At 43.2% G+C, this 26,594-nt stretch overlaps 1 protein-coding gene across 1 annotated transcript in view; it reads left to right on the forward strand.

Moving 5' to 3' along the window:
- Window positions 1–11,629: 11,629 nt before the first annotated feature.
- LOC310794851 (NLR family CARD domain-containing protein 3-like) overlaps window positions 11,630–26,594 on the forward strand; it is a gene marked incomplete at both ends in the record, with an annotated part of 17,781 nt that continues 2,816 nt past the window's right edge. The window contains 9 exons of the mRNA XM_083656903.1: window positions 11,630–11,649; window positions 12,717–12,830; window positions 15,711–15,848; window positions 16,396–16,474; window positions 16,595–16,715; window positions 19,060–20,842; window positions 20,945–21,118; window positions 23,370–23,543; window positions 25,738–25,878. Coding sequence (XP_083513029.1) covers window positions 11,630–11,649; window positions 12,717–12,830; window positions 15,711–15,848; window positions 16,396–16,474; window positions 16,595–16,715; window positions 19,060–20,842; window positions 20,945–21,118; window positions 23,370–23,543; window positions 25,738–25,878 — 2,744 coding nt within the window. The remainder of the gene's footprint in view (window positions 11,650–12,716; window positions 12,831–15,710; window positions 15,849–16,395; window positions 16,475–16,594; window positions 16,716–19,059; window positions 20,843–20,944; window positions 21,119–23,369; window positions 23,544–25,737; window positions 25,879–26,594) is intronic.

Raw genomic sequence — 26,594 nt, forward strand, 5'->3', positions numbered from 1 at the left:
TGGACACTTTTGTTTAACATAATGTCTAACCTGAAGGTATCGAAAGAAATGCGTATTTGGAAGGTTGAACTTAGACCTTAATTGAGAAAATGATGCGAAGCGGCCATCTATATAAAGATCTGAAAAGGTACTAATACCCCTCTCTCTCCAGACTCCAAACACTCCATCCAGCTGTCCAGGTTTGAATGTGTGATTTTGACAAATAGGAGCATATATAAAAATATTGGGAGTTTGATGAGCCATCTTTATCTGTTTCAGTATATGTAAAGACTGTTTTAAAATGAAGTTTTGTTGAACCGGCTTGTCTTTTGTAACAGAAAAAGAAAATAAAAGAGCAGGAAGTGACGAATTTTTAACAGCTGAGGCTTCTAGTTGTACCCATGAAGGGCACCTTTCACCCCCCGTAGCTCCATGTTTCCAGTAGGTGAGAGCCCTAGAGTTGGCTGCCCAATAATAGTGTTTCAGAATCGGCAGACCAAGCCCACCCTCCAACAGGGGTTTATGTACATGCGCCTTGGATATCCTGTGTGATTTATAACCCCATACAAAAGGCAGTAAAATAGAGTCGAGCTTCTTGAAAAAAGATGCATTTAAAAAAATAGGCAAATTTTGAAAGAAATATAAAAAACGGGGTAGAGTCACCATTTTGATTGCGTTTACCCGTCCAATCATGGACAGAGGCAGTATCCTCCAAGACTCGATGTTCCCTTTAAGTTTTTCTATTAGTTCTATAAAGTTGAATTTAAAAAGATGCTTTGGATTCCTAGCCAATTTAAGACCCAGGGAGGTGAACGATTCTTTCACTACTCTAAATGGCAATTCTTTCAAAAAGTCATCGGTAAAATGATCCACTAGGGGCATAAATTCACTTTTTCCCCAATTTATCGTATAACCAGAAATATTTCCAAAGGAATTTATATATTCTAATAGGACGGGGATAGATACTCCAGGATCGGCGAGGCAAACAAGGAGATCATCTGCATACAAAGTCACGCGAGTTTCAGTCCCACCCACCTTTATACCTTTAATCTCTGGATGCCCCCTGATGCCAATTGCCAGGGGCTCCAGGGCAACGTCAAACAACAAAGGGGACAATGGATCCCCTTGACGGACCCCGCAGTGCAAGGAGAACGGACTGGATCTGTCGCTATTTGTGAGCATATAGGATTTTGGATTATTATATAGTATCTTGACCCAATTTATGAAAGTACTACCAAATCCAAACCTCTTGAGTGTTTCAAATAAATAAGGCCCTCAATCATGTCAAATGCCTTATGGGCATCAAGAGACAATATCGAAGATCTGTCCTCTTTGTCATAATCAGTATATAGAATATTAAGAATTTTGCGGACATTACAAAACGAGTGCCTACCAGGAATAAATCCTGTTTGGTCCGGGTGGATAATTTTAGCTATATGTTTGCCCAGCCGATGTGCTAAAACTTTTGTAATTATCTTCAGATCATAATTTAGTAAGGCAATGGGCCTATAACTACCAGGGTCTGTTTCATCTTTATCCTTTTTTAATAAAACACAAATATTTGCTTCAATCAGCGAAGATGGAAGCTTCTTGTTCAGAAAGGTATCTTGAGTCATTCTCAACAAAATAGGTGTGAGGATGACTCGGAAAGCTTTATAAAATTCTGGGCCAAACCCATCCGGTCCAGCTGTCTTTCCTGTAGGGAATGCTGTTATGGCTTCTTGTATCTCAGAAAGTGTAAAGTCCAGATCTAAATTGTCCCTAGAAACTAAATCCAGCTGTGGAAAATGAAGCAAATCAAAAAAATGATCAAAATCTACCTGTGTAGCTATTGATTTGGAGGTATAGATTTCTGAATAGAACTCGCTAAATCGTTTATTAATATCCTTTAAACCTGTAAGCATCTCGCCAGTTTTTGATTTTATTTTGTAGATAGCTTGAAAAATGTGTTCTTGAATACGACTCTGTCTCTCTAAGCTGTGAAGGGCTGGGCAACTCTTCTGCTGGAGAGTTTTGAGGAACACAACAACAATAAAGGAAGAAAAGAAACGAATCCCACATCATCATCATCACTGACTTATATCATTAGACACTGGAGGCTATACTGCTGTGAGTCTGGATCAGGAGAGTGCAGCAACGCCGTCAACGTCACTGTGGCTGCTATGCTAAAGTTAGCCTGATTATGAGTTGTTTGACTTTTATCAGCCTCTACTGGTAACCAGTGGACATGTCACACACTCGGTCAGGGGGCACCTGTTCGGGGCAGAAGGGAACTGGTGGGAATAGCGTGATCCTCCCACGTGTTACGACCTGCCGGTGAAGCTCCGCGCTGTCGGGTGAAAAGAAGCACCTGGCAGCTGTGCATGTGTCAGAGGAAGCATGGTGCTAGTCTACGGCTCTCTACAGATCGGCAGAGGGTGGAGCAGCACCGGGGCAGCAGGGGGGAATTGTGGAGAAAATTGGGGAAAATGTCTGAAAAAGGAAAAGTCAGATACACCTGGGATCTGCTCAGTATAACCAGGGAGCAGTTCTATTGGAGCAACAAGGGGATTGTATGCTTTGCTCAAAGGCACTTCAGTAGGCCTATGAGTTGCTGAGGGAAGAGAGAGCATTCATCACAAATTCACTTCCTCCAGATAGATTTTGTCTTGAGATTTTCTCTCGACTTAAAGCCTAATTCCATGTTGAAACTCCACTGGGGTAAAGAATAATTTTAAGTCATAATAATCATGTAAAATCTTTGCTTTGTCTGTTGGCCTTAATGGTTATGAGTGACAGGAGGTGCAGGGCACCACAGGCTGTGTCAACCCTGCACATTTGCTGTAAACACACACCTCCAGGACCCATTCAAAGCTTTAAATAAGGAGGTGTCTCTGGATGTTTAGTTTGGTCAAAAACAAGAAAACACTATTCTTAGATAGTTTTTTGAAAAAAACATTCTATGTAGCGGAGACAAAGTAAAAAGCTGCTGAGAAGCTGAGATAGGTCTTGTTTGTAGATTCATTGACGCACTAAACAAAAGATTCACTGAGATAAAACAAAAACAAAAACACGTTTTAAAGTTTTATTACAAAGAAAAAATAATCAACTCAATAGAACTTATATAAAGTAACTTGTATCAAAGTAATCACAGCGATCAGAAACGAATGAACAGAGGTCAACAACAAATACAGCGACCTACTCACTCGCCTCTTTCCTCCCCAGCAACAGGTGAACAGGTGTATAAATTAACTAGAGTAGGGATATCACCGCCCCCATTCATTTGAGCCAATTCATTCTATCAATCACAATAACAAATAAACAAAAGAACCAGAATATAAACAAGCACAATAATCAATTTTCTCAATCATCATCATCATCAGTATATAAATGGGAGCTAGGCCTCTGTCTGTCTGTCCCACTGTGATTGTCAGTCGGACAAATGGTCAGAAATCCCACCAAAATACCACATTATGACAGCAAGACCTTGAGGAACCCCGTAGAAAAACCCACGTTGTGATTTGGTATCAAAAACTTTTGACATTTGGAGATTTCTGTAAGATTTGTAGTTTTCTGCATTTGGTGGCGAACACTTATGTTCTGGCTTAGAAACCCCCTTATTGTCAATATAGGTAGGAAAGCCATAGAGCCCCTAGGTCTCTAGTTCGTGGAAGTATCTCTCTCTCTCTCTCTCTCTCTCTCTCTCTCTCTCTCTCTCTCTCTCTCTCTCTCTCTCTCTCTCTCTCTCTCTCTCTCTCTCTCTCTCTCTCTCTCTCTCTCTCTCTCTCTCTCTCTCTCTGTACATACTTGCATGCATAAACACTCAAATGCCCCTCCACCAGATAACAATTCATGTTTACTCTCCTGTGTGGATTATCATGTGTCTCTTCAAGTGTGCTTTACGACCAAAACTTTTACCACAGAGTGAGCAAGTAAATTGTTTCTCACCTGTGTGGATTATCATGTGTGTCTTCAAGTCTCCTTTACGACCAAAACCTTTACCACAGACTGAACAAGTAAATTGTTTGTCATCTGTGTGGATTATCATGTGTGACTTCAAGTCTGCTTTACGACCAAAACCTTTACCACAGACTGAGCAAGTAAATTGTTTCTCGCCTGTGTGGATTATCATGTGTGACTTCAAGTGTGCTTTACGACAAAAACCTTTACCACAGACTGAGCAAGTAAATTGTTTCTCACCTGTGTGGATTATCATGTGTAACTTCAAGATTCCTTTATTACCAAAACCTTTACCACAGACTGAGCAAGTAAATTGTTTGTCATCTGTGTGGATTATCATGTGTGACTTCAAGTCTCCTTTACGACCAAAACCTTTACCACAGAGTGAGCAAGTAAATTGTTTCTCACCTGTGTGGATTATCATGTGTGTCTTCAAGGATCCTTTAATACCAAAACCCTTACCACAGACTGAGCAAGTAAATTGTTTCTCACCTGTGTGGATTATCATGTGTGTCTTCAAGCTTCCTTTATGACCAAAACCTTTACCACAGAGTGAGCAAGTAAATTGTTTCTCACCTGTGTGGATTATCATGTGTGACTTCAAGACTCCTTTATGACCAAAACCTTTACCACAGACTGAGCAAGTAAATTGTTTGTCATCTGTGTGGATTATCATGTGTGACTTCAATTCTCCTTTACGACCAAAACCTTTACCACAGAGTGAGCAAGTAAATTGTTTGTCACCTGTGTGGACTATCATGTGTGACTTAAATTCTCCTTTACGACCAAAACCTTTACCACAGACTGAGCAATTAAATTGTTTCTCACCTGTGTGGACTAGCATGTGTGTCTTCAAGGATCCTTTTCGACCAAAACCTTTACCACAGACTGAGCAATTAAATTGTTTCTCACCTGTGTGGATTAGCATGTGTGTCTTCAAGGATCCATTTTGACCAAAACCTTTACCACAGACTGAGCAATTAAATTGTTTCTCTCCTGTGTGGACTATCATGTGTCTTTCCAACTGTGCTTTACCACCAAATATTTTACAACAAACTGAGCAGCTGTGTTTCTTCCTAAGAACTTCACTGTTTTTCTGTGAGTCTAAACCTGAATTAGGTTGACTAGTTTCCATCCATTCTTCATCACTGTGTTCAGTCTCAGCTTCAGAAGAGTCTGAAGTCTTGTCATCACTAGTTGGTTGTAAATTACTATCTGGATATAAGTTCCTGGCTGGTTTTGATACTCCACAGTCCTCTCCATCAGGTTCTGTTTTCATCTGTTCAGTTGAGCAGCTGGCTAGAGGCTCTGCCTCTCTGTTCTCAGTTTGGCTTTGATGAAGCTGTGAGGACTGAGGTTTCTCTTCATCATCTTCACTCTTCACAGAAACAGCAGTGAATGGGAACTTGGGCATATCAGCCTCCTCCAGCCCTTGAAGCTGCTCTCCCTCCTGACTGATCCAGAGTTCCTCCTGTTCCTCTTTAATGTGTGGAGGCTCTGGGTCCTCCTGTTCCTCTTTAATGTGTGGAGGCTCTGGGTTCTCCTGTTCCTCTTTAATGTGTGGAGGCTCTGGGTCCTCCTGTTCCTCTTTAATGTGTGGAGGCTCTGGGTCCTCCTGTTCCTCTTTAATGTGTGGAGGCTCTGGGTCCTCCTGTTCCTCTTTAATGTGTGGAGGCTCTGGGTCCTCCTGTTCCTCTTTAATGTGTGGAGGCTCTGGGTCCTCCTGTTCCTCTTTAATGTGTGGAGGCTCTGGGTCCTCCTGTTCCTCTTTAATGTGTGGAGGCTCTGGGTCCTCCTGGTGCAGACTGGGGCTCCACTCTTGCTGCTCAGCAGTAACGGCAGTTAGGCGCTGCTTCACCACAGGTCTCAGCTTCTGGACTTTAGACATTTTCATTTTCAAACAGAGACAGGAACTTTTCCTCCTGAACTATTTACTGTCAAACTGTATCCTTCAAAGCTCCAATAGCTTCACAGCTAATGTTAGCTTCACAGCTAATGCTTCACAGCCACGGAGTTCACAGCTAATACAGCTAATGTTAGCTTCACAGCTAATGCTTCACAGCCACGGAGTTCACAGCTAATACAGCTAATGTTAGCTTCACAGCTAATGTTAGCTTCACAGCCACGGAGCTCACAGCTAATACAGCTAACGTTAGCTTCACAGCTAAACCACTGAAGAGAGGAGCTTCTTCTTCCCCTCAAGAGTTAAACGGAGCCGCTGTTCCAGTTGATATATTCGTGATAATATCATCCGCACACACGAGTCTTCTGTTTGTAAATTCAACTTATGAAAGGATATAACCGGGAAATAATACGCTACTGCTCCTTTCAGGGACATTTGCAATGAATACACCGTCAGCCATCTTGCGCGACATCACAACACGAGGGGGAGGGGGGCGCGTGAATAATGCGTCATTCGACAGCCACGCCCACCGCGGGGAAACCAGGGGGGTGTGTCAACAGATATGGGTCACATGGTTCTATTATACAATCCATGGTCACATGGTGCCAAAGTTTCTCAAAAAGATAAAAGACTCATGAGAATGAGGGTGATATAAAAACAGGGTCATTACATTGAACTTTAATTCAGCTCATTGTAACACAAGAGTGACGTATTTGAATTGAAATATAAATCAGAAGAAACAAGGTGATGACATTTAGATTCACAAGAAAAAATACACGTTCAAGTAGGCCCTAGGCTATTGATCTCACACATAACCTTTTGATTCTATGCTGCCATCTCATGCTTGTTGATTTAATGATTGTTTTGCACCTGCTGCTCACTTTATGAACAAATAATGTTATAGTGACTGAATGAAAAATATTAGGCTTGTTTGAGATGACTTCTGACTCGCCTGGGAAGCAGGCGAGAGCAGCCGAGTGCAGTCAGCCAATCAGAGGCAGAGAGGGTCTTGCCATGCATTGCCATGCCATGTCATGCCTTCGCCATCATGGTAAAAAAAATATCGCGCGATATATTTTGTACCATGATGGCGAAGGCTAGGCGAAGGCATGATCCGCCCCTCTCTGCCTCTGATTGGCCTAGCGTCAAATGTTCATCCAATCACATTCGCTTAGCTATCTTGCATCTCTTTCTACAGTCTGTGGTGAGACTCAGTGGATCAGACAGCAGTTTTGCTTGCTATCCTGAATGAAAGACGCCATGTGTGTTTGCTTTGAATATAATCTGGCTCTGTGGTTTATAACGCTGCTGCTACTCTTGGCAGTGTTGGGAAATCTAAAAAAAAGAAAGATAAGACTAATTATTTCATAATTAATTATTTTTACTGTATTCTACGTTCTTTATCATATATTTTTGAATTTAAAATTACTACTTTTTTCACTCAGTTTCAATGTATTTTACTGCTGTACATTGAGGAATTAAACGTGTTGAAAATGTCTACATGTGTTGTGTCTTTACAGTTTTTCTCCAAACGTTTAAACACATTTCCAATAACTGGCTCAGTTTGTCAAAACTCTAAACTGAAAAGAGTTTGTCAAAACTCCACAAATCTCTTAAAGTGACACAACACTCAAAAGCATGTTCTCTCTTCTCAAAACGGATTCTTTCCACCAAAACAAAACACACAGCTATGTTGTGTTGATGTCTTCCACAGCATCAATTAACTACACACTGGTGTGATCAATTAAAACACTACCATCAAAATAGTCTTCATGTATGTTCTGGCTTCATGAGGCCATGTTACATATTCAAATGCATACAATTGTTTGGAAATAGTTTCCTTTCCTCATTTTGGTAAAGTGTAGTGTTTTGCCCTAAAATTGCATTTACTGTTGATACAACACAAATGTCACCTGTTTTAACAAAACTCAGTAATTTCACTGATGCAATAGATTTAAGCCTTAGTGCCACCTGCACATCCACCCTACCTCTACCCAAACTGGCCTTAGCCTCATTCCCCTCAACTCCTGCATGTGCTGGCACCCACAAAAAGCCCACTCTCCACCCCTGCCTCTCTAGTTCAGTCAGTTTCATTAAGATCTCCCCAACTATGTTTACTCTAGCTCTGCCCCCCTCACCTCCCCCCAAAGCCATCAAGGCAGATAGAGAATCATTGCATACAACAGCCTGACTGAATCCCCCCTCCTCCTCCACCCACCACAGTGCCCACAGTAACGCAATCAACTATGCTGAGAATATTGGTATACCATCAGGCAGTCTCCTACTCTTACTGATTTGGGCATGAGAGACATACATTCCAAAACCCACTCTTCTACTCTCAGGGTCCCTTGAGCCATCCGTATAAATATTTATATATAGTTATTCCAGTTGTTTCTAAGATGTTCCTCTACTACGCCCTCCACAACACTTCCTATTCGCTTTTCCTGTATGGCCTCTCTTATTGTTAAGTCCACCTCTGCCTCTGACCACAGCCAACGAGGTAGGCTACAGGTGTCCAGAACACAGGGGGCCCTACCTCATTAAAACCCCTCTCCTCTGAGTACCCCCTTACTGTATTTATATAGCTGCATCTGTTCATCCTGCTAGCACCATTTCCAAACTCCCAGCATTCAGACAGCAAAGAATTGGAAGGAGGTGCTGTTACAGAGGCTTTTAGCTTGACCCAGTCATTTAGAGCGAGTTTTGCACGTCTCAGCCTCAGTGGAGCCTCCCCCGCTTCCACCAGCAGCGCCGGGACCGGCGTGACAATTGTTGTGGTCTAGGTCTATATATATGTGGTATATATATATATTACATATATTTTTTTTTTGGTGCTGATATACGATACCCACTATGTGAATACTTTCCACCTAATTTCAGAGAACATAGTCTCTCCTGTAGTGGAATGAACACAGTATGCATACTCTTATGGTGATGGCCCGCTGGCAGATGGAGACATGAATGCAATCCTTTTCAAAATTTACATATTCACTTATATATTATATATGTATATTCACTTATATATTATATCTGTATATTCATCTAATATTGACCTAACATATTAATTGGAATATATAATAGTAGAAATTATGTTATCATGCTGCAATGCTAGCATTAGGCTATGTCAGCATGCACTTTAAGCTGACCTAAGTGCTGTTAGGATCCTCCAGTCTACCCACAAGGCTTGGTCAGTTTCAAAAGTGGGGTTTTGCTATAGGTGTCAAAATGGCCTACGTGCAGTTACACCCTTTAGACAGCTGTCTTTGCAGTGAGCTCTACAATGATTTGTACATATACATTTATTTCTTTATCTTACTCCTGCTTATAGTGGACATTCTACATAACACTTATTGTATATAATGTAAATAGCATTTAACCATACCTTTGAGTCCAATTGTTTGTTAATTTTAGCTTGTATGCATACCTTTTCTTTTCCTTTCAAAGTACATTAAGAGCAACATATTCCCTGTATGTCTACATACTTGGCCAATAAAGCTGATTCTGATTCTGATAATGCAAATGACGTCAATAGTGTGGCCCATCGACTTTGATTCAGGCCCACCTGTAATTTCATTTCTGGCTACGCCCCTGGTATAAAGGCATGTTAATCAGCTCCGCCAAGGGAGCTAGCTCTGTTGGTGGAGTGGTTAGTGTCTTTAGACTCCCAAGCCAAAGGTCGGCGGTTCGTATCCCACCCCTGGGAAAGCCCTTAATATACGTCTCCATGGATTCTCTCTCAGGCCGAGAGATATTATAGAGGCAGCTGCTGGGAAGAGGTGCTCCAGGTAACAAGTCAATGGGGCAGTCGTAGGGCCGATGAGGAGGCAGAGAGAGAGCTTGCTTCTTGCTGAACGCTGTTTGGAGGTCATGGTATTCTGGTGGCACCCAGGACAGATCCAGCGTCTCTGGAGGAAACATCTGACGAGGGACAGACTGAGGCAAAGCAGACTAGAGACACATGGTATGACAGAACGCACTCCAACTTGAAATCTTGGCTGATGCCCAATCAATGTGAGGGCCATGTTTGATAAGCCAGGGGTGACCTAGAACTATGGGAACATAGGGTGAGTCCATGATAAAAAAAACTTAGCTCCTCTTGATGGTTTCCTGACAGTAGGAGACGTACCGGCTCAGTTTTGGAGGTCACCCGGGCTAGAATGCGTCCGTCCAGGGCATTGGCCTCCAGGAGCTGATCCAGGGTCTCGGTGGCAATACCTAGTTGTTTCACAACATGGGAATCCAAAAAACTTTCATCAGCACCAGAGTCTATTAAGGCCAATAATTCAATGGACTGACCTTTAAATGTGAGGGTGGCATGCAATTGCGTGCGTGGACGAGGAGTGAGAGGGCAGACAGTGGGACTCGCCAGGATCCTCTCTTTATCTGACGAGCCTGCTAGTTTGACGGACGGTGAGGGCAGGAGGCGAGGAAGTGGCCGGGCTGGCCACAATACAAACAGCTATTGCTGGACAGCCGACGTTGACGCTCCTCCGAGTCGAGGCGGAAACGGCCGAGCTGCATCGGCTCTGAAGCAGGAGAGGATGCACGCCTCGGAAGCTCTCGAGCAGCTCCGGCCTCATTCGGGCGAGCTCGGCTCGGTAGGTCTGGCAACAGGGTTACACGGGGAGTGTTGTTACCTGGGAAGCGGTGTGCTTTCTCCCTCCGTCGTTCCCGCAAACGATTATCAATTCGGGTGGATAAAGTTATTAATGCCTCCAAATGGACCGGCTCTGGATAAGCGATTAGCTCGTCCCTTGCTCAAAAACCCTGCCTGAAGTGCCTCGCCGTTCCATCCACTCTCTGCTGCCAATGTGTGAAACTCGACAGAGTAGTCAGCCACGCTGTGGGAACCTTGGCGGAGAGACAGCAGTCTCCGAGAGGCGTCTTTCCCCTGCACGGGGTGGTCAAAGACTTCGCGGAAAGCCGCAATGAACGCCCGGTAGGATGAGGAAGTGGCGGACCGTGTTTCCCACACCGCTGCAGCCCAGGCCAGCGCACTGCCCCGGAGAAGAGCCATTATGTAGGCGATCTTGGCTCGGTCTGCGAAGTAGGACAGAGGCTGCTGGTTTCCAACACCAGCAGTTATGACAACGTATGTCCGTCCAATGTTTGTTAACGCGATATCTCACAAATGCCTTGACGGAGTTTCATAAAATTTGCCTCAAACATCGACTTGGACTCAAGGATGAACTGATTAGATTTTGGTGGTCAAAGGTCAAAGGCCAAGGTCACTGTGACCTCTCGAATGTAATCTTCAAGCTTGTTAACGCAATATCTCAGGAATGCCTTGACGGAGTTTCATCAAATTAGCCTCAAACATCGACTTGGACTCAAGGATGAACTGATTAGATTTTCGTGGTCAAAGGTCAAGGTCACTGTGACCTCACGAACGTCATTTTCAAGCTTGTTAACGCGATATCTCAGGAATGCCTTGAGGGAGTTTCATCAAATTTGCCTCAAACATCGACTTAGACTCAAGGATGATCTGATTAGATTTTGGTGGTCAAAGGTCAAGGTCACCGTGACCTCTTGAACGCCATTTTCAAGTTTGTTAACGCGATATCTCAGGAATGCCTTGACGGAATTTCATCAAATTTGCTCCAAACATCGACTTGGACTCAAGGATGAACTGATTCGATTTTGGTGGACAATGACGTCATGCAGAAGTGTCCCAATATGGGCAAATGATAAGGTGAATAGTGGGGGGGGGGGGACTCGAACAAGATCCCTAATGAAATTAAGTCTGCAAATTCTCTGAAAGGTTTTTAAAAACCTTCTGAAAAACATCTTATTGAGTAAACTGGAGAAATGTGTGAGCCGGTGTTATGGTATGTTGGTTTATATCTCTTGTTCTTCTTATCCTTGATTGTTCTGTATTGTTTATTTGATGTTATGTGTTACTGTATCATCTGTATGTCATGTTTTTATAAGAGCAGGGACCATAATGGAACTAAGTGTTGACACTTTTTCATGTCATCTCTTGGAGTTTGTCATTCTTTATCCAAAATAAAAATCAATCAATCAATCAATCAATCAATCAATCAACATGTCAAATTATGCAGGTGCTCAAAGTAGAAGATAATAAGACAAACTATAGATGTGTTTTGTATCAAAGCACTTTAATGAATCATTTTAGAACAGATTGAAGGTTTTGAAAAACATAATCTTATAGCATGAACTCTTTTGGAATGGTGTTGCAGGACTTGGAAAAATAATTAGGTACAAAAAAAAAAAAGTTTCAGATTCAGATGACGTTATTTATACCAGAAGGGAATTCAGATCTAAAGCCTACCCGGCCCCGACGTTGACTGAGCGCGTTCAGTGGGACTGCATGAGTTTGTAACGTGCAGGACTACATCGAAGAGTCTAGTGAATAGAGAGAGAGAGAGAGAGAGAGAGAGAGAGAGAGAGAGAGAGAGAGAGAGAGAGAGAGAGAGAGAGAGAGAGAGAGAGAGAGAGAGAGAGAGAGAGAGAGAGAGAGAGAGAGAGAGAGAGAGAGAGAGAGAGAGAGAGAGAGAGAGAGAGCGAGCGGGGCTATTCCACGTGAACAGAGTCTAGTGAACAGAGCCATATAGAGAGAGAGGCTATTTCACATGAACAGTATGATCATCATATTGATTTCAACCCCATCCAGGCCTATATTTGGTATAGCCCTCCCTGGACAAAAATGCACCAGCCGCTACTGCTTGTAGGCCTACTTGTGTTTGTAATGTGCCAGCTATCTGCTGATCATTCTGCACTGCTGCTGTTGACCCAAGTCCATCCAAACCTCTCAGCTCTCATGTGCTCACAGGATGCTTCTGCAGATATCTCTGAATTCTCTCTGTTTTAGGATGCTTCCATGTTATTAAATGATATATGTCTGCTGTGCCCTATGGGGGTTTGTTGTGTTCAGGATCCAACAGGAGAGACCAGACTCTCCTCAACCCAGCTGTGTGTCTCTGAAGAGCCACCAATCAAAGGGTGGATTCATTCATTTTAAAGATGGACACCATTCTTCTGAAGAGAAGTAAGTTGTTTTAACTGACTCATGCAGAGAAGGTTTGCTGCAATCTCACGAGAGTAATCGTCTCTTTATGTTCACATACTTAATAATGTTTTTGTTTGGATCTTTGATGCAACCAAGCATCATGGTCATGTGACAATTTACACTAACCATGTGACACTGGCTGCACATATTTCATTGAGACCCTTTATTATTTCAATACTTGCTGGAAATGCATTGATACATCATTCAGTAACATCTTTAGAGTCTTATAACTGAAATAGTTTCATGGTCACTATTGTGCCTGGTGGGATTAAATAGGGTTGAATCCATATTGCTGTCCCTGGGTGTGAGTGCTGTTTGAACACAGCTTTGAAGTGGAGTGATATGAACACAGTGAAGCACCCGTGATGTTATACTAAAATATCAGCATGTCCAGGATCCCTCTTGACCAATGAAATTGCTCAGTCAGAACTAACTGTTGTATAAGGAGGTATAAAACAAACTGGAAACAGTGTGGCAAGATGGGGGCCCATTCATTCCAATGAAAGTTGCTCAAACAGCGGATGCGGCGAATAAGTTTATACTGCTGTGCCGATAGAGCAGTGGTAGCCAACACGGTGCCCGCGGGCACCTGGTCGCCCGCGGGGTGGCGCTGTGGCGCCCGCAGGCCACGTTCAGATTTTTTTTTTTTTTTTTTACACAAACAAGACAAAACAGACAAACAGGCTCAGACACAGGGGAAAGAAAGGAAAAACAAAACAAAAAAATATAATAGGAAAAATGTATTTTTTATTTGTTTTTCTCCTCCCTTCCCACAATAACACACAAATGTAGAAAATAATTGGTTTAACAATGCATACGTTTTAAAAACGTTTATTGTCTGTGTATAATTTATTGTCTGTGTATAATTAATTATTGATTAACTATTTTGATCCACCTGGGCTGGGGTCAAAGTTTAGTTTTACGTTACATCACTACGTCATTCACTCTGCGACAGTGCGACTGCCAGCTGCCAATGATTATATCAGTTGGCTAAGCTAAATGATGGAAAGCAAGAACAATGGCAGAAAAGTGAAAGAAAAAACATTACCAATTTCACGAGGAGTGGGAGGAAGAGTTATTCTTCACAACAGTGAAAGAAAAGAGTGTATGTCTCGATTAAATGCATAATACTCATCATTTAAAGGTAAATCGAGCCAATTTCAACAGGTAGCCCCCCACATGACTCTCTACCCTTCAGGTAGCCCTCGACCTCAAAAAGGTTGGTGACCCCTGCGATATGAGTCTATGCAGTAGTGTTTTTTTGGCCCCGCCTATTCCACATGAACAGAGTCTAGTAGAGAGAGAGAGATGTTATTCCACATGAACAGAGTCTAATCTGCCTTGGGGGGTTTATTGCACTAGTATGTATAATCTGCTGTGGGGGGTTTATTGCACTCAGGATCCAGCAGGAGAGACCCAACTCTCCTCAACCCAGCTGTGTGTCTCTGAAGAGCGACCGCTCAAAGGATGCATGGATGACTTTTAAAGATGGACACTATTCTTCTGAAGAGAAGTAAGTTGTTCCAGTGTTACAATGTTACTGTCTCATGTTTTAACTATGACTCATGCAGAGAAGGTCTGCTGAGCATGTTCTTTTTCAGCATGACTCTTCTTCACACACTGAGAGCTGTCCAGTATAACCAGTCTGTTACTGTGTTACACTGAGAGCTGTCCAGTATAACCAGTCTGTCACTGTGTCACACTGAGAGCTGTCCAGTATAACCAGTCTGTCACTGTGTCACACTGAGAGCTGTCCAGTATAACCAGTCTGTTACTGTGTCACACTGAGAGCTGTCCAGTATAACCAGTCTGTTACTGTGACACACTGAGAGCTGTCCAGTATAACCAGTCTGTTACTGTGACACACTGAGAGCTGTCCAGTATAACCAGTCTGTTACTGTGTCACACTGAGAGCTGTCCAGTATAACCAGTCTGTTACTGTGACACACTGAGAGCTGTCCAGTATAACCAGTGTGTTACTGTGACACACTGAGAGCTGTCCAGTATAACCAGTCTGTTACTGTGACGCACTGAGAGCTGTCCAGTATAACCAGTCTGTCACTGTGTCACACTGAGAGCTGTCCAGTATAACCAGTCTGTTACTGTGACACACTGAGAGCTGTCCAGTATAACCAGTCTGTTACTGTGTCACACTGAGAGCTGTCCAGTATAACCAGTCTGTTACTGTGACACACTGAGAGCTGTCCAGTATAACCAGTCTGTTACTGTGACACACTGAGAGCTGTCCAGTATAACCAGTCTGTTACTGTGTCACACTGAGAGCTGTCCAGTATAACCAGTCTGTTACTGTGACACACTGAGAGCTGTCCAGTATAACCAGTCTGTTACTGTGACACACTGAGAGGTGTCCAGTATAACCAGTCTGTTACTGTGACACACTGTGAGAGGTGTCCAATATAACCAGTCTGTTACTGTGACACACTGAGAGCTGTCCAGTATAACCAGTCTGTTACTGTGACACACTGAGAGGTGTCCAGTATAACCAGTCTGTTACTGTGACACACTGAGAGCTGTCCAGTATAACCAGTATGTTACTGTGTCACACTGAGAGCTGTCCAGTATAACCAGTCTGTTAGCGGGTTAGGGTTATTTACTGGTCTGTTACTGTGACATACTGCCTGTCTATCTGCCTGCCTGTCTGACTGTATGTCTGTCTGTCTGTCTGCCTGCATGTCTGTCTGTCTCTCGGTCTGTCTGTCTGCCTGCCTGCTTGTCTGCCTGCCTGTCTGTCTGTCTGCCTGCCTGCCTGTCTGTCTGTCTGTCTGTCTGCCTGCATGTCTGTCTGTCTAACCTTGTTCCTACATCAGCTCTGCTTTGTCCATCCTGTGTTTCTATCAGGATCCAGCAGGACAGAGCAGACTCCTCTGTCCAAAGCTATGTGTCCATGGGGAGTGACTGGTCTATGGATCATCCTTCAAACATCTTCAAACGTCTTCAAACATTCTTCAAACATGGACACCACTCTACTGATAAAAGGTACAAACTTAAAACTGGTGAAAACAGATGTGTTTGTTGTCATGTGACTCAAAGTATCTTTGTACCACATGGTTTCTTCAGAGTCATTTTGTTATGTACAGTATGTCTAAAAAGTATTTGAATACATGACGTACTTACCTGTCAAACGATGGGAGGAGCACCTGAAGGCAGCAGGAATCTCTGTAAAGTGAGCACAGCTTCATGAGTTGGTCAATCTATGAGACAATGAGGTCAATATTGGACCTTTAGACCCACTAGGCATCTTGCACGCTTGATTCCTAGGCTCGCCCGCTGCACGGCCTCGCCTGTCCTGCAGCTCACCGAGCTGGCCCTGCAGCTCATGTACCGGCCCGCTCGGCTGCTGCATCGCCTTGCAGAAGCCTATAGAATAAGAATGAGAAGTGTCCGTGTTTGTGTGTGTGTGTGTGTGTGTGTGTGTGTGTGTGTGTGCGTGTGCGTGTGCGTGCGTGCGCGCGTGTGTGTGTGTGTTAGAGAGAGAGACATGATATGATGGTATAACCTACTATCTGATGTTTTGTCCCCCCAGAGTTTACCAGCAGAGGTCAGAGGTTACCAGTGGTCAGTCTGCCCAGGAGCCTCAACCAGACCTGGACTCCATCTTTATGGTGTGGAAATGAACAAAAACATGTTTGACTTCACCAACGAGTCTTTCAGTCTATGATGGATCTGATGTTGTGTTCCATGATTTTAGTAAAAACGTTTCATTCATTATGATTCTGTTCCAGCTGCTTGAGGAGGACATCATCACCTTTGTGAAGAAGGAGCTGAGAAGGTTCCAGAGGGTTCTGAGTCCAGATGAGCCAGAATGCTCAGAGAGTCAGAGGGAGGATGAGGAGGAGGTGGATGGTGAGGAGGAAGAGCAGAGGAGGAGCAGCAGAGAGGATTTTCTAAACATCACACTGTTCTTCCTGAGGAGCATGAAGCAGGAGGAGCTGGCTGACTCTCTGCAGCACAGTAAGAGGCTTTCAACAGCTTTAACATGATGGAGATGGGACATGGTGGAAAATGAGAGATGATTTAAATCAACAGGTTCTCATTACCAGTGCGTCAAAATACGTCGATTTGTCACGCCACCTCGATGTCATTATTGCCGAGGTGAATGGCTACCTTTCATGTCATATTTGGGTGCGTACGTTCCTCCAGCACAGACACCGGCTCTCCTTGTTTCTTTATCACCCTGCTCAGCAAAATAACCAGGAAGAGAGCCGAGCCCTGACTCTCTTCCTGCTTATTTGGTCGAGCAGGTCGGCCGTGACCGGCTGCCACTGGACACAGCTACCGGCTACTGTGGCTACCGGCTACTGTGTCTACCGGCTACTGTGGCTACCGGCTACTGTAGCTACTTGCTACTGTGGCTACCGGTGGCCCGGCAACATTTCACGGGAGCCACGGCTCGAATCCAGGGTAAATTTAGGCAAGCACAACAACTTGGTTGGGTTTAGGCAAGTAAAACAATCTTAAGTTTAGGCAACAAAAGCAACTTGGTTGGAGTTATGGTTCAGCTCAGGATTTGAAACAGGTCTCTCATGATGAGAAAGTTACAAGCTGGGAACACTACAGGTCTGCCTCTCCAAGCACTTCTCCCTATAGACCCCTTATACACCTACGTCACAATGACAACAAGCAGCGTCAGATGCGCAAGACGGAGGCAGAAAGACAGACTCCGCGCAGCCCTGTCAAGTAGTTTTCCAGTGGCCCGAAAACTATTCGAGCTAGATATGTCTTCGTGTTGTGCAGTGCGATGCCAGAATCGGAAAGCTATTGTAGCAGAGTATTCGGGTCCGCCTATTCACACTTGGTTAATAAAATAATAAACGATAGAGCCAGGCTGTAACGTTATAACAAGCTTTTCCCCACATATCCTGTTCTACGCAACTCGAGGGAACATACACACACAACATACACACGCAATAGAACACAACACAATTCACTGAACAGTCTGTTACACTATCAACAAAGCAAGGACTAAAGTTTTACTGAATCCCGTCAACTCATACTGCTTTTAATGCTAACCGTAGGTGTCTTTGGTTGCAAGCCGAAAGAGGAAATCATTAAAAATGCCCGACTTTGCAGTGCTCGCTCATTTCATATCAGGTAAACTGTAGCTGTAGGCTGCTAGTAACAGCCACATCGCTCGGTTAGTTAACAACCAAGTAACGTTAAATAATGTCATTATTGAGTTGAACTGATTGGAACGAGGACATCATTAAAAATGCCCGACTTTGTAGTGCTCATTTCATAATCAGGTAAGCTGCCTGAAACTGTAGGCTGCTCAGCCACACCGCTCAGTTAGTTAACGACCAAGTAACGTTACATAATGTCATTATTGAGTAGTGTGCATTATCAACATAACAATATATCTTTGCAAGTTACAGAATAATTATCTACGCTATCCCCAGTTATAAAGGAATGCACGATATGTATTGCCGGCCACTAGGCTTGGCCAATTGACAGCGCCAGTGCGTATGGGTTTGTAAGACATATCCCATTAAACAGCGTTAATTTCGATGCATAACATTGCTTATCACTAGGCGATAAGCTGTGGTAGTAAGCCGAGAACTGCATTTTAAAACTAAAATATAACTGTGTGTTGCAGATGGGCACAGAGCAGTCCTGACAGCGGGGCTTTTACACAGTTCTCACTGTCTGTCAATGCTGGGCTGACGGCTTTTTGCCTACACGATGCGCGCGCAGCTCAATGTTGACAAGCTGTATAAGGGGTCTATAGCGTGACTTTGACCTACTTAAGCCTCAGACTGTTATTACATTCAAGACCACTGGGGGTGGCCACGAGGTGACCTCCAGACGCTCCGGTGGTTCTTCTTCTGCATATTACGATGTGAAGGTACTCTTTCTCATTCACAATAACGACGCCAAGGTGCCGTGACAAATCAACACATTTTGATGTATTGGGAGTGAGAGCGGGTTGATTTAAATATATAAATATTATATCTAAATATTTGTCAAACGAGACAAAATCAGTTCAAGATTAACTAATTCTCTGCCATAGCAACGGCTATCAGTCTGATGAAGAGCTTGATGCTCGAAATGTCACTTTAATCTTTTGCTGCTAATAAATCACTGTAAACAGAATCCTGCACTGTGCAAGCTGTTTTTATTAATTTTTTGAAGATATACATTTACCAGGAAATATTCAGTCTTTGATGTTATTTGTCGTTTGTTCTTTCAGAAACTCTTTCTGCCAGCTGCCAACGTGAACTCAAATGTAATCTGAAGGAGAGGTTTCAGCATGTGTTTGAAGGGATTGCTAAAGCAGGAAACCCAACTCCTCTGAATCAGATGTACACAGAGCATTACCTCACAGAGGGAGGGAGTGGAGATGTCAATGATGAACATGAGGTCAGACAGATTGAAGCAGCATCCAGGAAACCAGCGAGACCAGAAACACCAATCAAATGTGAAGACATCTTTAAACCCTTACCTGGAAGAGACAAACCAACCAGAACATTGATGACAAAGGGAGTGGCTGGCATTGGGAAAACAGTCTTAACACAGAAATTCACTCTGGACTGGGCTGAAGACAAAGCCAACCAGGATATACAGTTCACATTTCCATTCACTTTCCGAGAGCTGAATCTGCTGAAAGGGAAAAAGTACAGCTTGGTGGAACTTATTCATCACTTCTTTCCTGAGACCAAAGAAGCAGGAATTTGCAGGTTTGACAAGTACCAGGTTGTGTTCATCTTTGACGGTCTGGATGAGTGTCGACTTCCTCTAGACTTCAAGAACTACGAGATCCTGACTGATGTTACAGAGTCAGCCTTAGTGGACGTGCTGGTGACAAACCTCATCAGGGGGAAACTGCTCCCCAAAGCTCGCCTATGGATGACGACACGACCTGCAGCAGCCAATCAGATCCCTGCTGAGTGCGTTGACATGGTGACAGAGGTGAGAGGGTTCACTGACCCACAGAAGGAAGACTACTTCAAAAAAAGATTCAGAGATGAGAAGCAGGCCAGCAGAATCATCTCCCACATCAAGACTTCACGAAGCCTCCACATCATGTGCCACATCCCAGTCTTCTGCTGGATCTCTGCAAATGTTCTGGAGTCTTTGTTGAAAACCAGTAAGAGAGAAGACCTGCCCAAGACGCTGACTGAGATGTACATCCACTTCCTGGTTGTTCAGTCCAAACTGCAGAACTTCAAGTATCATGGGAGACCTGAGACAGATCCACACTGGCCACAGAGCAGGGAGATGATTGTATCTCTGGGAAAACTGGCTTTTGAGCAGCTGGAGAAAGGCAACCTGATCTTCTATGAAGCCGACCTGACAGAGTGTGGCATTGATATCACAGAAGCTTCAGTGTACTCAGGAGTGTTCACACAGATCTTTAAAGAGGAGTGTGGGCTATACCAGGACCAGGTCTTCTGCTTTGTACATCTGAGCATTCAAGAGTTTCTGGCTGCTGTTTATGTCATCGCCTCATTCATCGACTCTGGTGTCAATCTGCTGTCAGAACCACAATCAACCTCCAGAGACAAATCTCAGGTAATTCACCTCTGCCAGAGTGCTGTGGACAAGGCCTTACAGAGCCCAAATGGACACCTGGACTTATTCCTCCGCTTCCTCCTGGGTCTTTCACTGCAGACGAATCAGAGACTCCTGCAAGGCCTGCTGACACAGACAGGAAGTAGCTCACAGACCAATCAGAAAACAGTCCAGTACATCAAAGAGAAGATCAGGGACATTCCTTCTGCAGAGAGAAGCATCAATCTGTTCCACTGTCTGAATGAGCTGAAAGACCATTCTCTAGTGGAGGAGATCCAACAGTACCTGAGATCAGAAAGTCTCTCCAGAAAGAAACTTTCCCCTGCTCAGTGGTCAGCTCTGGCATTCATCTTACTGTCATCAGAAGAAGACTTGGAGGTGTTTAACCTGAAGAAATACTCTGCTTCAGAGGAGGCTCTTCTGAGGCTGCTGCCAGTGGTCAAGGCCTCCATTAAATCTGTGTAAGTGCATAGCAAACTGGATAAATTAATATATGATGTGATAATATATTAATCTGTGATATATTTTAATGTTCTTGTTTGTCTTCATCACTAATTCTTCAGGCTGAGTGGCTGTCAGCTGTCAGAGAGAAGCTGTGAAGCTCTGGCCTCAGTTCTCAGCTCCAAGTCCTCTAGTCTGAAAGAGCTGGACCTGAGTAACAACGACTTGCATGATCCAGGCGTGAAGGTTCTCTCTGCTGGACTGGGGAGTCCACACTGCAGACTGGAAACTCTCAGGTCAGGATAACTGTTCAACAGACACATTAAATTCTGCATTAGCCTATATGCACATTAATGTCAGTGAAAATACCTGAGTGAATGTTATTGACTTTAGAAATCCATACAGTAAGTTAGGCCTCCAGCTTTTTCAAGTGGTCTCGCATAGACAGACAGACAGACAGACAGACAGACAGACAGACAGACAGGCAGACAGACAGGCAGACAGGCAGACAGGCAGGCAGACAGACAGACAGACAGACAGACAGACACTGCAATCTCTCCATATACAGACAGATATGCACCAGGTATCACTGCTGTATCTTGTTGGCTTGTTGTAAGCAAAAAAATAAAATAAAAAATATGTTAGTTTTAAACTTTTTTCCATTGTTCTCAGGTGTGACAAGGCCCAAAATGATCACTTTATTATGTAGATACAGTAAGTTAGGCCTCCAGCTGTTACAAGCGGTTTCACATAGACAGACAGACTGACAGACAGACAGACACCACAATCTCTCCATATATAGACATGCACCAAGTATTGCTGCTATTTTTGGCAGTTTGTAATAAAAAAATGAAATTATTGTTTTAAAAGAAATTCCATTGTTCTTGGTTGTGACAAGGCCCAAAATGATCACTGTAAGCAGAGTATTGATCACTATAAGCAAACTATTTAAACAGCATGTGTATAGGAATTATTCAGGAGCAAGCTTTATGATCAATATAATCATGTGATCACTATAATAACCATGATCACTATAAGCGGATTCCACTGTCATGAGTTTTCATTGAGAGTTGGGATCTCTCTTTCACAAAACCTGTGCAAAAGCTCACAACACTCAAGAATAAACAATCAATAAATGATTATTGCTGGGTGATGTTGCTGAAAATCTTATACACTTTTCATATGATCATAATAACGTTTTAAAGGCTTAATGTTTATCCTGAATATAAGTTTAAATATATCAGTAAACTTTTATTTAAAACACATCTTTATTGCTAGAATCAAAGTAAAAACACTAGATGTTCCTCAGTAGAGCTCACAATTCCACCAACTCTCTGCAGCTGTCAGCATTTCCAGATGTGAGATTTTTATCAAAAGTTAATTTGGAGGTTGTAGGCTACTGGTCAGCTTCCAGGTGTGTGTGTGTGTGTGTGTGTGTGTGTGTGTGTGTGTGTGTGTGTGTGTGTGTGTGTGTGTGTGTGTGTGTGTGTGTGTGTGTGTGTGTGTGTGTGTGTGTGTGTGCAGGCTGTCAGGCGCTCTGCTGACAGAGGAAGGCTGTGCTTCTCTGGCCTCAGCTCTGACCTCCAAGTTTGATGGTGTTACTTGACTCTGTTCAGACGTGTTTGCCTTTTTAACACCTCACCAATCAGTGTGAAAAGTTAACTAAATTACTGCATCATCCCATAACCAATCTTTCCATAACGTTTCATGCAAATGCATGAATACCTTTTGGAGTTATCCTGCTAACAGACAAACAGACGGAACAGAACAGGGTGAAAACAAAACCCCGTCCAATTTCCTTAGTGGAGGTAACAATAAATCTAACAAACAAGCAGGAGTTAAATTGTTTTTCAGTCTCTCTTTGTTTTGTTTTTGCTCTGTAGCCTTATATGATCTTTGAATAAGAATAAGAAAACAAAGCAGTGAAAGCGGCTTCTCCTCCTTCTAAATATGACCTTAATGCACAAACGCAGCAGAAACCAGCAGCACAGCAATGAGTGGACTGAAGTGTTTATGTTTATGTTTATGTTTATTTGCACATTAAAGGAAAACAGAAACAAAATAAAAAATGTTTACAACATTGGAGAAAAAAACATGTGCAGGTGAGATAGAAACCCACTACGGGTTTATATAAAGATCTCACCTCAAGTGCAGAGACAGAAACTCAGCAAGAGGTCCGGGTCATGAACAGTTCAGTGGAGCCATCTAGTGGTGAACCGGGGCTATAGCAAGTAAACAGAGAAGAGCGAGCAATGTTCAAAAAGCATCAAATAACGGAAATGTCAAGATGAAAATTGTTCAGTCACAAGTCACAACTATCTGTTGGAGTGTGTGTGTGTGTGTGTGTGTGTCACAAATATATGTTGGAGTGTGTGTGTGTGTGTGTGTGTGTGTGTGTGTGTGTGTGTGCGTGTGCGTGTGCGTGCGCGTGCGCGTGCGCGTGCGCGTGCGCGTGTGTGTGTGTGTGTGTGTGTCACAACTATTTGAAAAACGGGATAGAAAAAAATATTTTAATGTTCTTGTTTGTCTTCATCACTAATTCTTCAGGCTGAGTGGCTGTCAGCTGTCAGAGAGAAGCTGTGAAGCTCTGGCCTCAGTTCTCAGCTCCAAGTCCTCTAGTCTGAAAGAGCTGGACCTGAGTAACAACGACTTGCATGATCCAGGCGTGAAGGTTCTCTCTGCTGGACTGAAGAGTCCACACTGCAGACTGGAAACTCTCAGGTCAGGATAACTGTTCAACAGACACATTAAATTCTGCATTAGCCTACATGCACATTAATGTCAGTGAAAATACCTGAGTGAATGTTATTGACTTTAAAAATCCATACAGTAAGTTAGGCCTCCAGCTGTTTCAGGCGGGCTCACATAGACAGACAGACAGACAGACAGACAGACAGACATCCAGACAGACACACACCACAACCTCTCCATATACAGACATGCACCAAGTATTGCTGCTATTTTTGGCAGTTTGTAATAATAATAAAAAATTACTGTTTAAAAAAAAAAATCCATTGTTCTTGGTTGTGACAAGGCCCAAAATAATCACTGTAAGCAGAGTATTGATCACTATAAGCAAACTATTTAAACAGCATGTGTATAGGAATGATTCAGGACCAAGCTTTATGATCAATATAAGCATGTGATCACTATAACCGTGATCACTATAAGCGGATTCCACTGTCATGAGTTTTCATTGAGAGTTGGGATCTCTCTTTCACAAAACCTGTGCAAAAGCTCACAACATCGAATAAACAATCAATAAATGATTATTGCTGGGTGATGTTGCTGAAAATGTTATACACTTTTCATATGATCATAATAACGTTTTAAAGGCTTAATGTTTATCCTGAATATAAGTTTAAATATATCACTCAACTTGTATTTAATATTTAAAACACGTCTTTATTGCTAGAATCAAAGTAAAAACACTAGATGTTCCTCAGTAGAGCTCAGAATTCCACCAACTCTCTGCAGCTGTCAGCATATCCAGATGTCAGATTTTTATCAAAAGTTAATTTGGAGGTTGTAGGCTACTGGTCAGCTTCCAGTGTGTGTGTGTGTGTGTGTGTGTGTGTGTGTGTGTGTGTGTGTGTGTGTGTGTGTGTGTGTGTGTGTGTGTGTGTGTGTGTGTGTGTGTGTGTGTGTGTGTGTCTGTGTGTGTGTGTGTGTGTGTGTGTGTGTGTGTGTGTGTGTGTGTGTGTGTGTGTGTGTGTGAGTGAATGTGAACAGGGCGCTCCTGAAAAAGAGAGCATTGCTCTCAGTGAGACTCCTCCCCCTGTATAAATAAAGGTTACAAAACAGAAATAGTGGAGGGTTTGTCTCTTCTTCTAGTGAGAAAAGAATGATCCTCACACCAAAGCGAGCTCCCGTTAGTTTTTTTTAATTTATTTAGCAAAACAGCGTGACGTTTCGGGCCACACTGGCCCTTCCTCAAGACGCTTTCTGGCAGAGTGACGCCGTCTTAAAATTACTTCCTCATCCCATAACCAATCTTTCCATAACGTTTCATGCAAATGCATGAATACCTTTTGGAGTTATCCTGCTAACAGACAAACAGACGGAACAGAACAGGGTGAAAACAAAACCCCGTCCAATTTCCTTAGTGGAGGTAACAATAAATGAAACAAACAAGCGGGAGTTAAATAGTTTTTCAGTCTCTCTTTGTTTTGTTTTTGCTCTGTAGCCTTATATGATCTTTGAATAAGAATAACAAAACAAAGCAGTGAAAGCTGCTTCTCCTCCTTCTAAATATGACCTTAATGCACAAACGCAGCAGAAACCAGCAGCACAGCAATGAGTGGACTGAAGTGCAGAGACAGAAACTCAGCAAGAGGTCCGGGTCATGAACAGTTCAGTAGAGCCATCTAGTGGTGAACCGGGGCTATAGCAAGTAAACAGGGAAGAGCAAGCAATGTTCAAAAAGCATCAAATAACGGAAATGTCTAGATGAAAATGATTCAGTCACAAGTCACAACTATCTGTTGGAGTGTGTGTGTGTGTGTGTGTGTGTGTGTGGGTGTGTGTGTGTGTGTGTGTGTGTGTGTGTGTGTCACAAGTATCTGTTGGAGTGGTGTGTGTGTGTGTGTGTGTGTGTGTCACAACTATTTGTTGGAGTGTGTGTGTCTGTTTTCAGTAACTGAATCAAAGTAAAACTACAGTGGTGGAAGTGATGAAATGTTGAAGTCAATCGTCATGACAGCAAAGACGAGGAAAACAGTAAAAACTATAAATGCAACAGTGTGTGTGTGTGTGTGTGTGTGTGTGTGTGTGTGTGTGTGTGTGTGTGTGTGTGTGCGTGCGTTCATGTGTCGTGTGCGTGCATGCGTGCGCGTGTGTGTGTGCGTGCGTGCATGCGTGTGTGTGTGTGCGTGTCTGCGTGTGTGTGTGCGTGCGTGTGTGTGCGTGCGTGCAGGCTGTCAGGCTGTCTGCTCACAGAGGAAGGCTGTGCTTCTCTGGCCTCACCTCTGATCTCCAACCCCTCCCATCTGAGATCGCTGGACCTGAGCTACAATCATCCAGGAGCCACAGCAGAGCTGCTGATCTGTGGACTCAGGTATGGAGAGGCAACGTCTGCTAGAAGGCTGAGAGTCACACACATTTTCTCTGTTACACTGCAAAGCTCATGCAGGAATACAGTTCAATGGAGCATATGAGAGGAACTCCTTCATAATGAAGGTTATTAATAAATGTCCATGTTGTTTCCATCATCAAAGAGAATCTGCTGATCTGACTTTGTTTATTCCTCCAGTGTGGACCATGGTGGAGTGCAGAGGCTGAAACCAGGTCCGAGGAAATGTAAGTGTGTATTTAGTTTGATTCATGAAAACAAAGCAACACATTCAACTAGTGAGATAGAAAGTCCATCTGGCACAGTCCATTCATTCTGCTGTATATTCTGCATTCTGTATTTTTTTTTTTATATATTTAGAAACAGGAGAGACCACATAACATTTCACTCGGACCAAAACGTAAAAACAATTGCAGATTTAAAGAAAATATTTTTTCTGTGTAGTTTCTTAAAGTTTCTGTCCGAGTGAAATGTTCTATGGTCTCTCCCGATTCTAAATATACAGTAGGTGCACCGTTTGGTTTGATGAAGTTAAACTATTTTTTATAAGCATTTCACGAAATGTCTATGGGAAAATGAATGGCAGATCAAAATCTCTGGTACAGTGCTGAAGCAGGAAGTAGGCGGTCACTTTGCCTCTCTAGTAACCTGTTTACCTGTGGAATGTTCCAAACAGGTGTTTTTGAGCATTCCTCAACTTT

This window comes from Poromitra crassiceps, assembly GCF_964638095.1.
Source record: "Poromitra crassiceps genome assembly, chromosome: 20".
NCBI lineage: Eukaryota > Metazoa > Chordata > Actinopteri > Beryciformes > Melamphaidae > Poromitra > Poromitra crassiceps.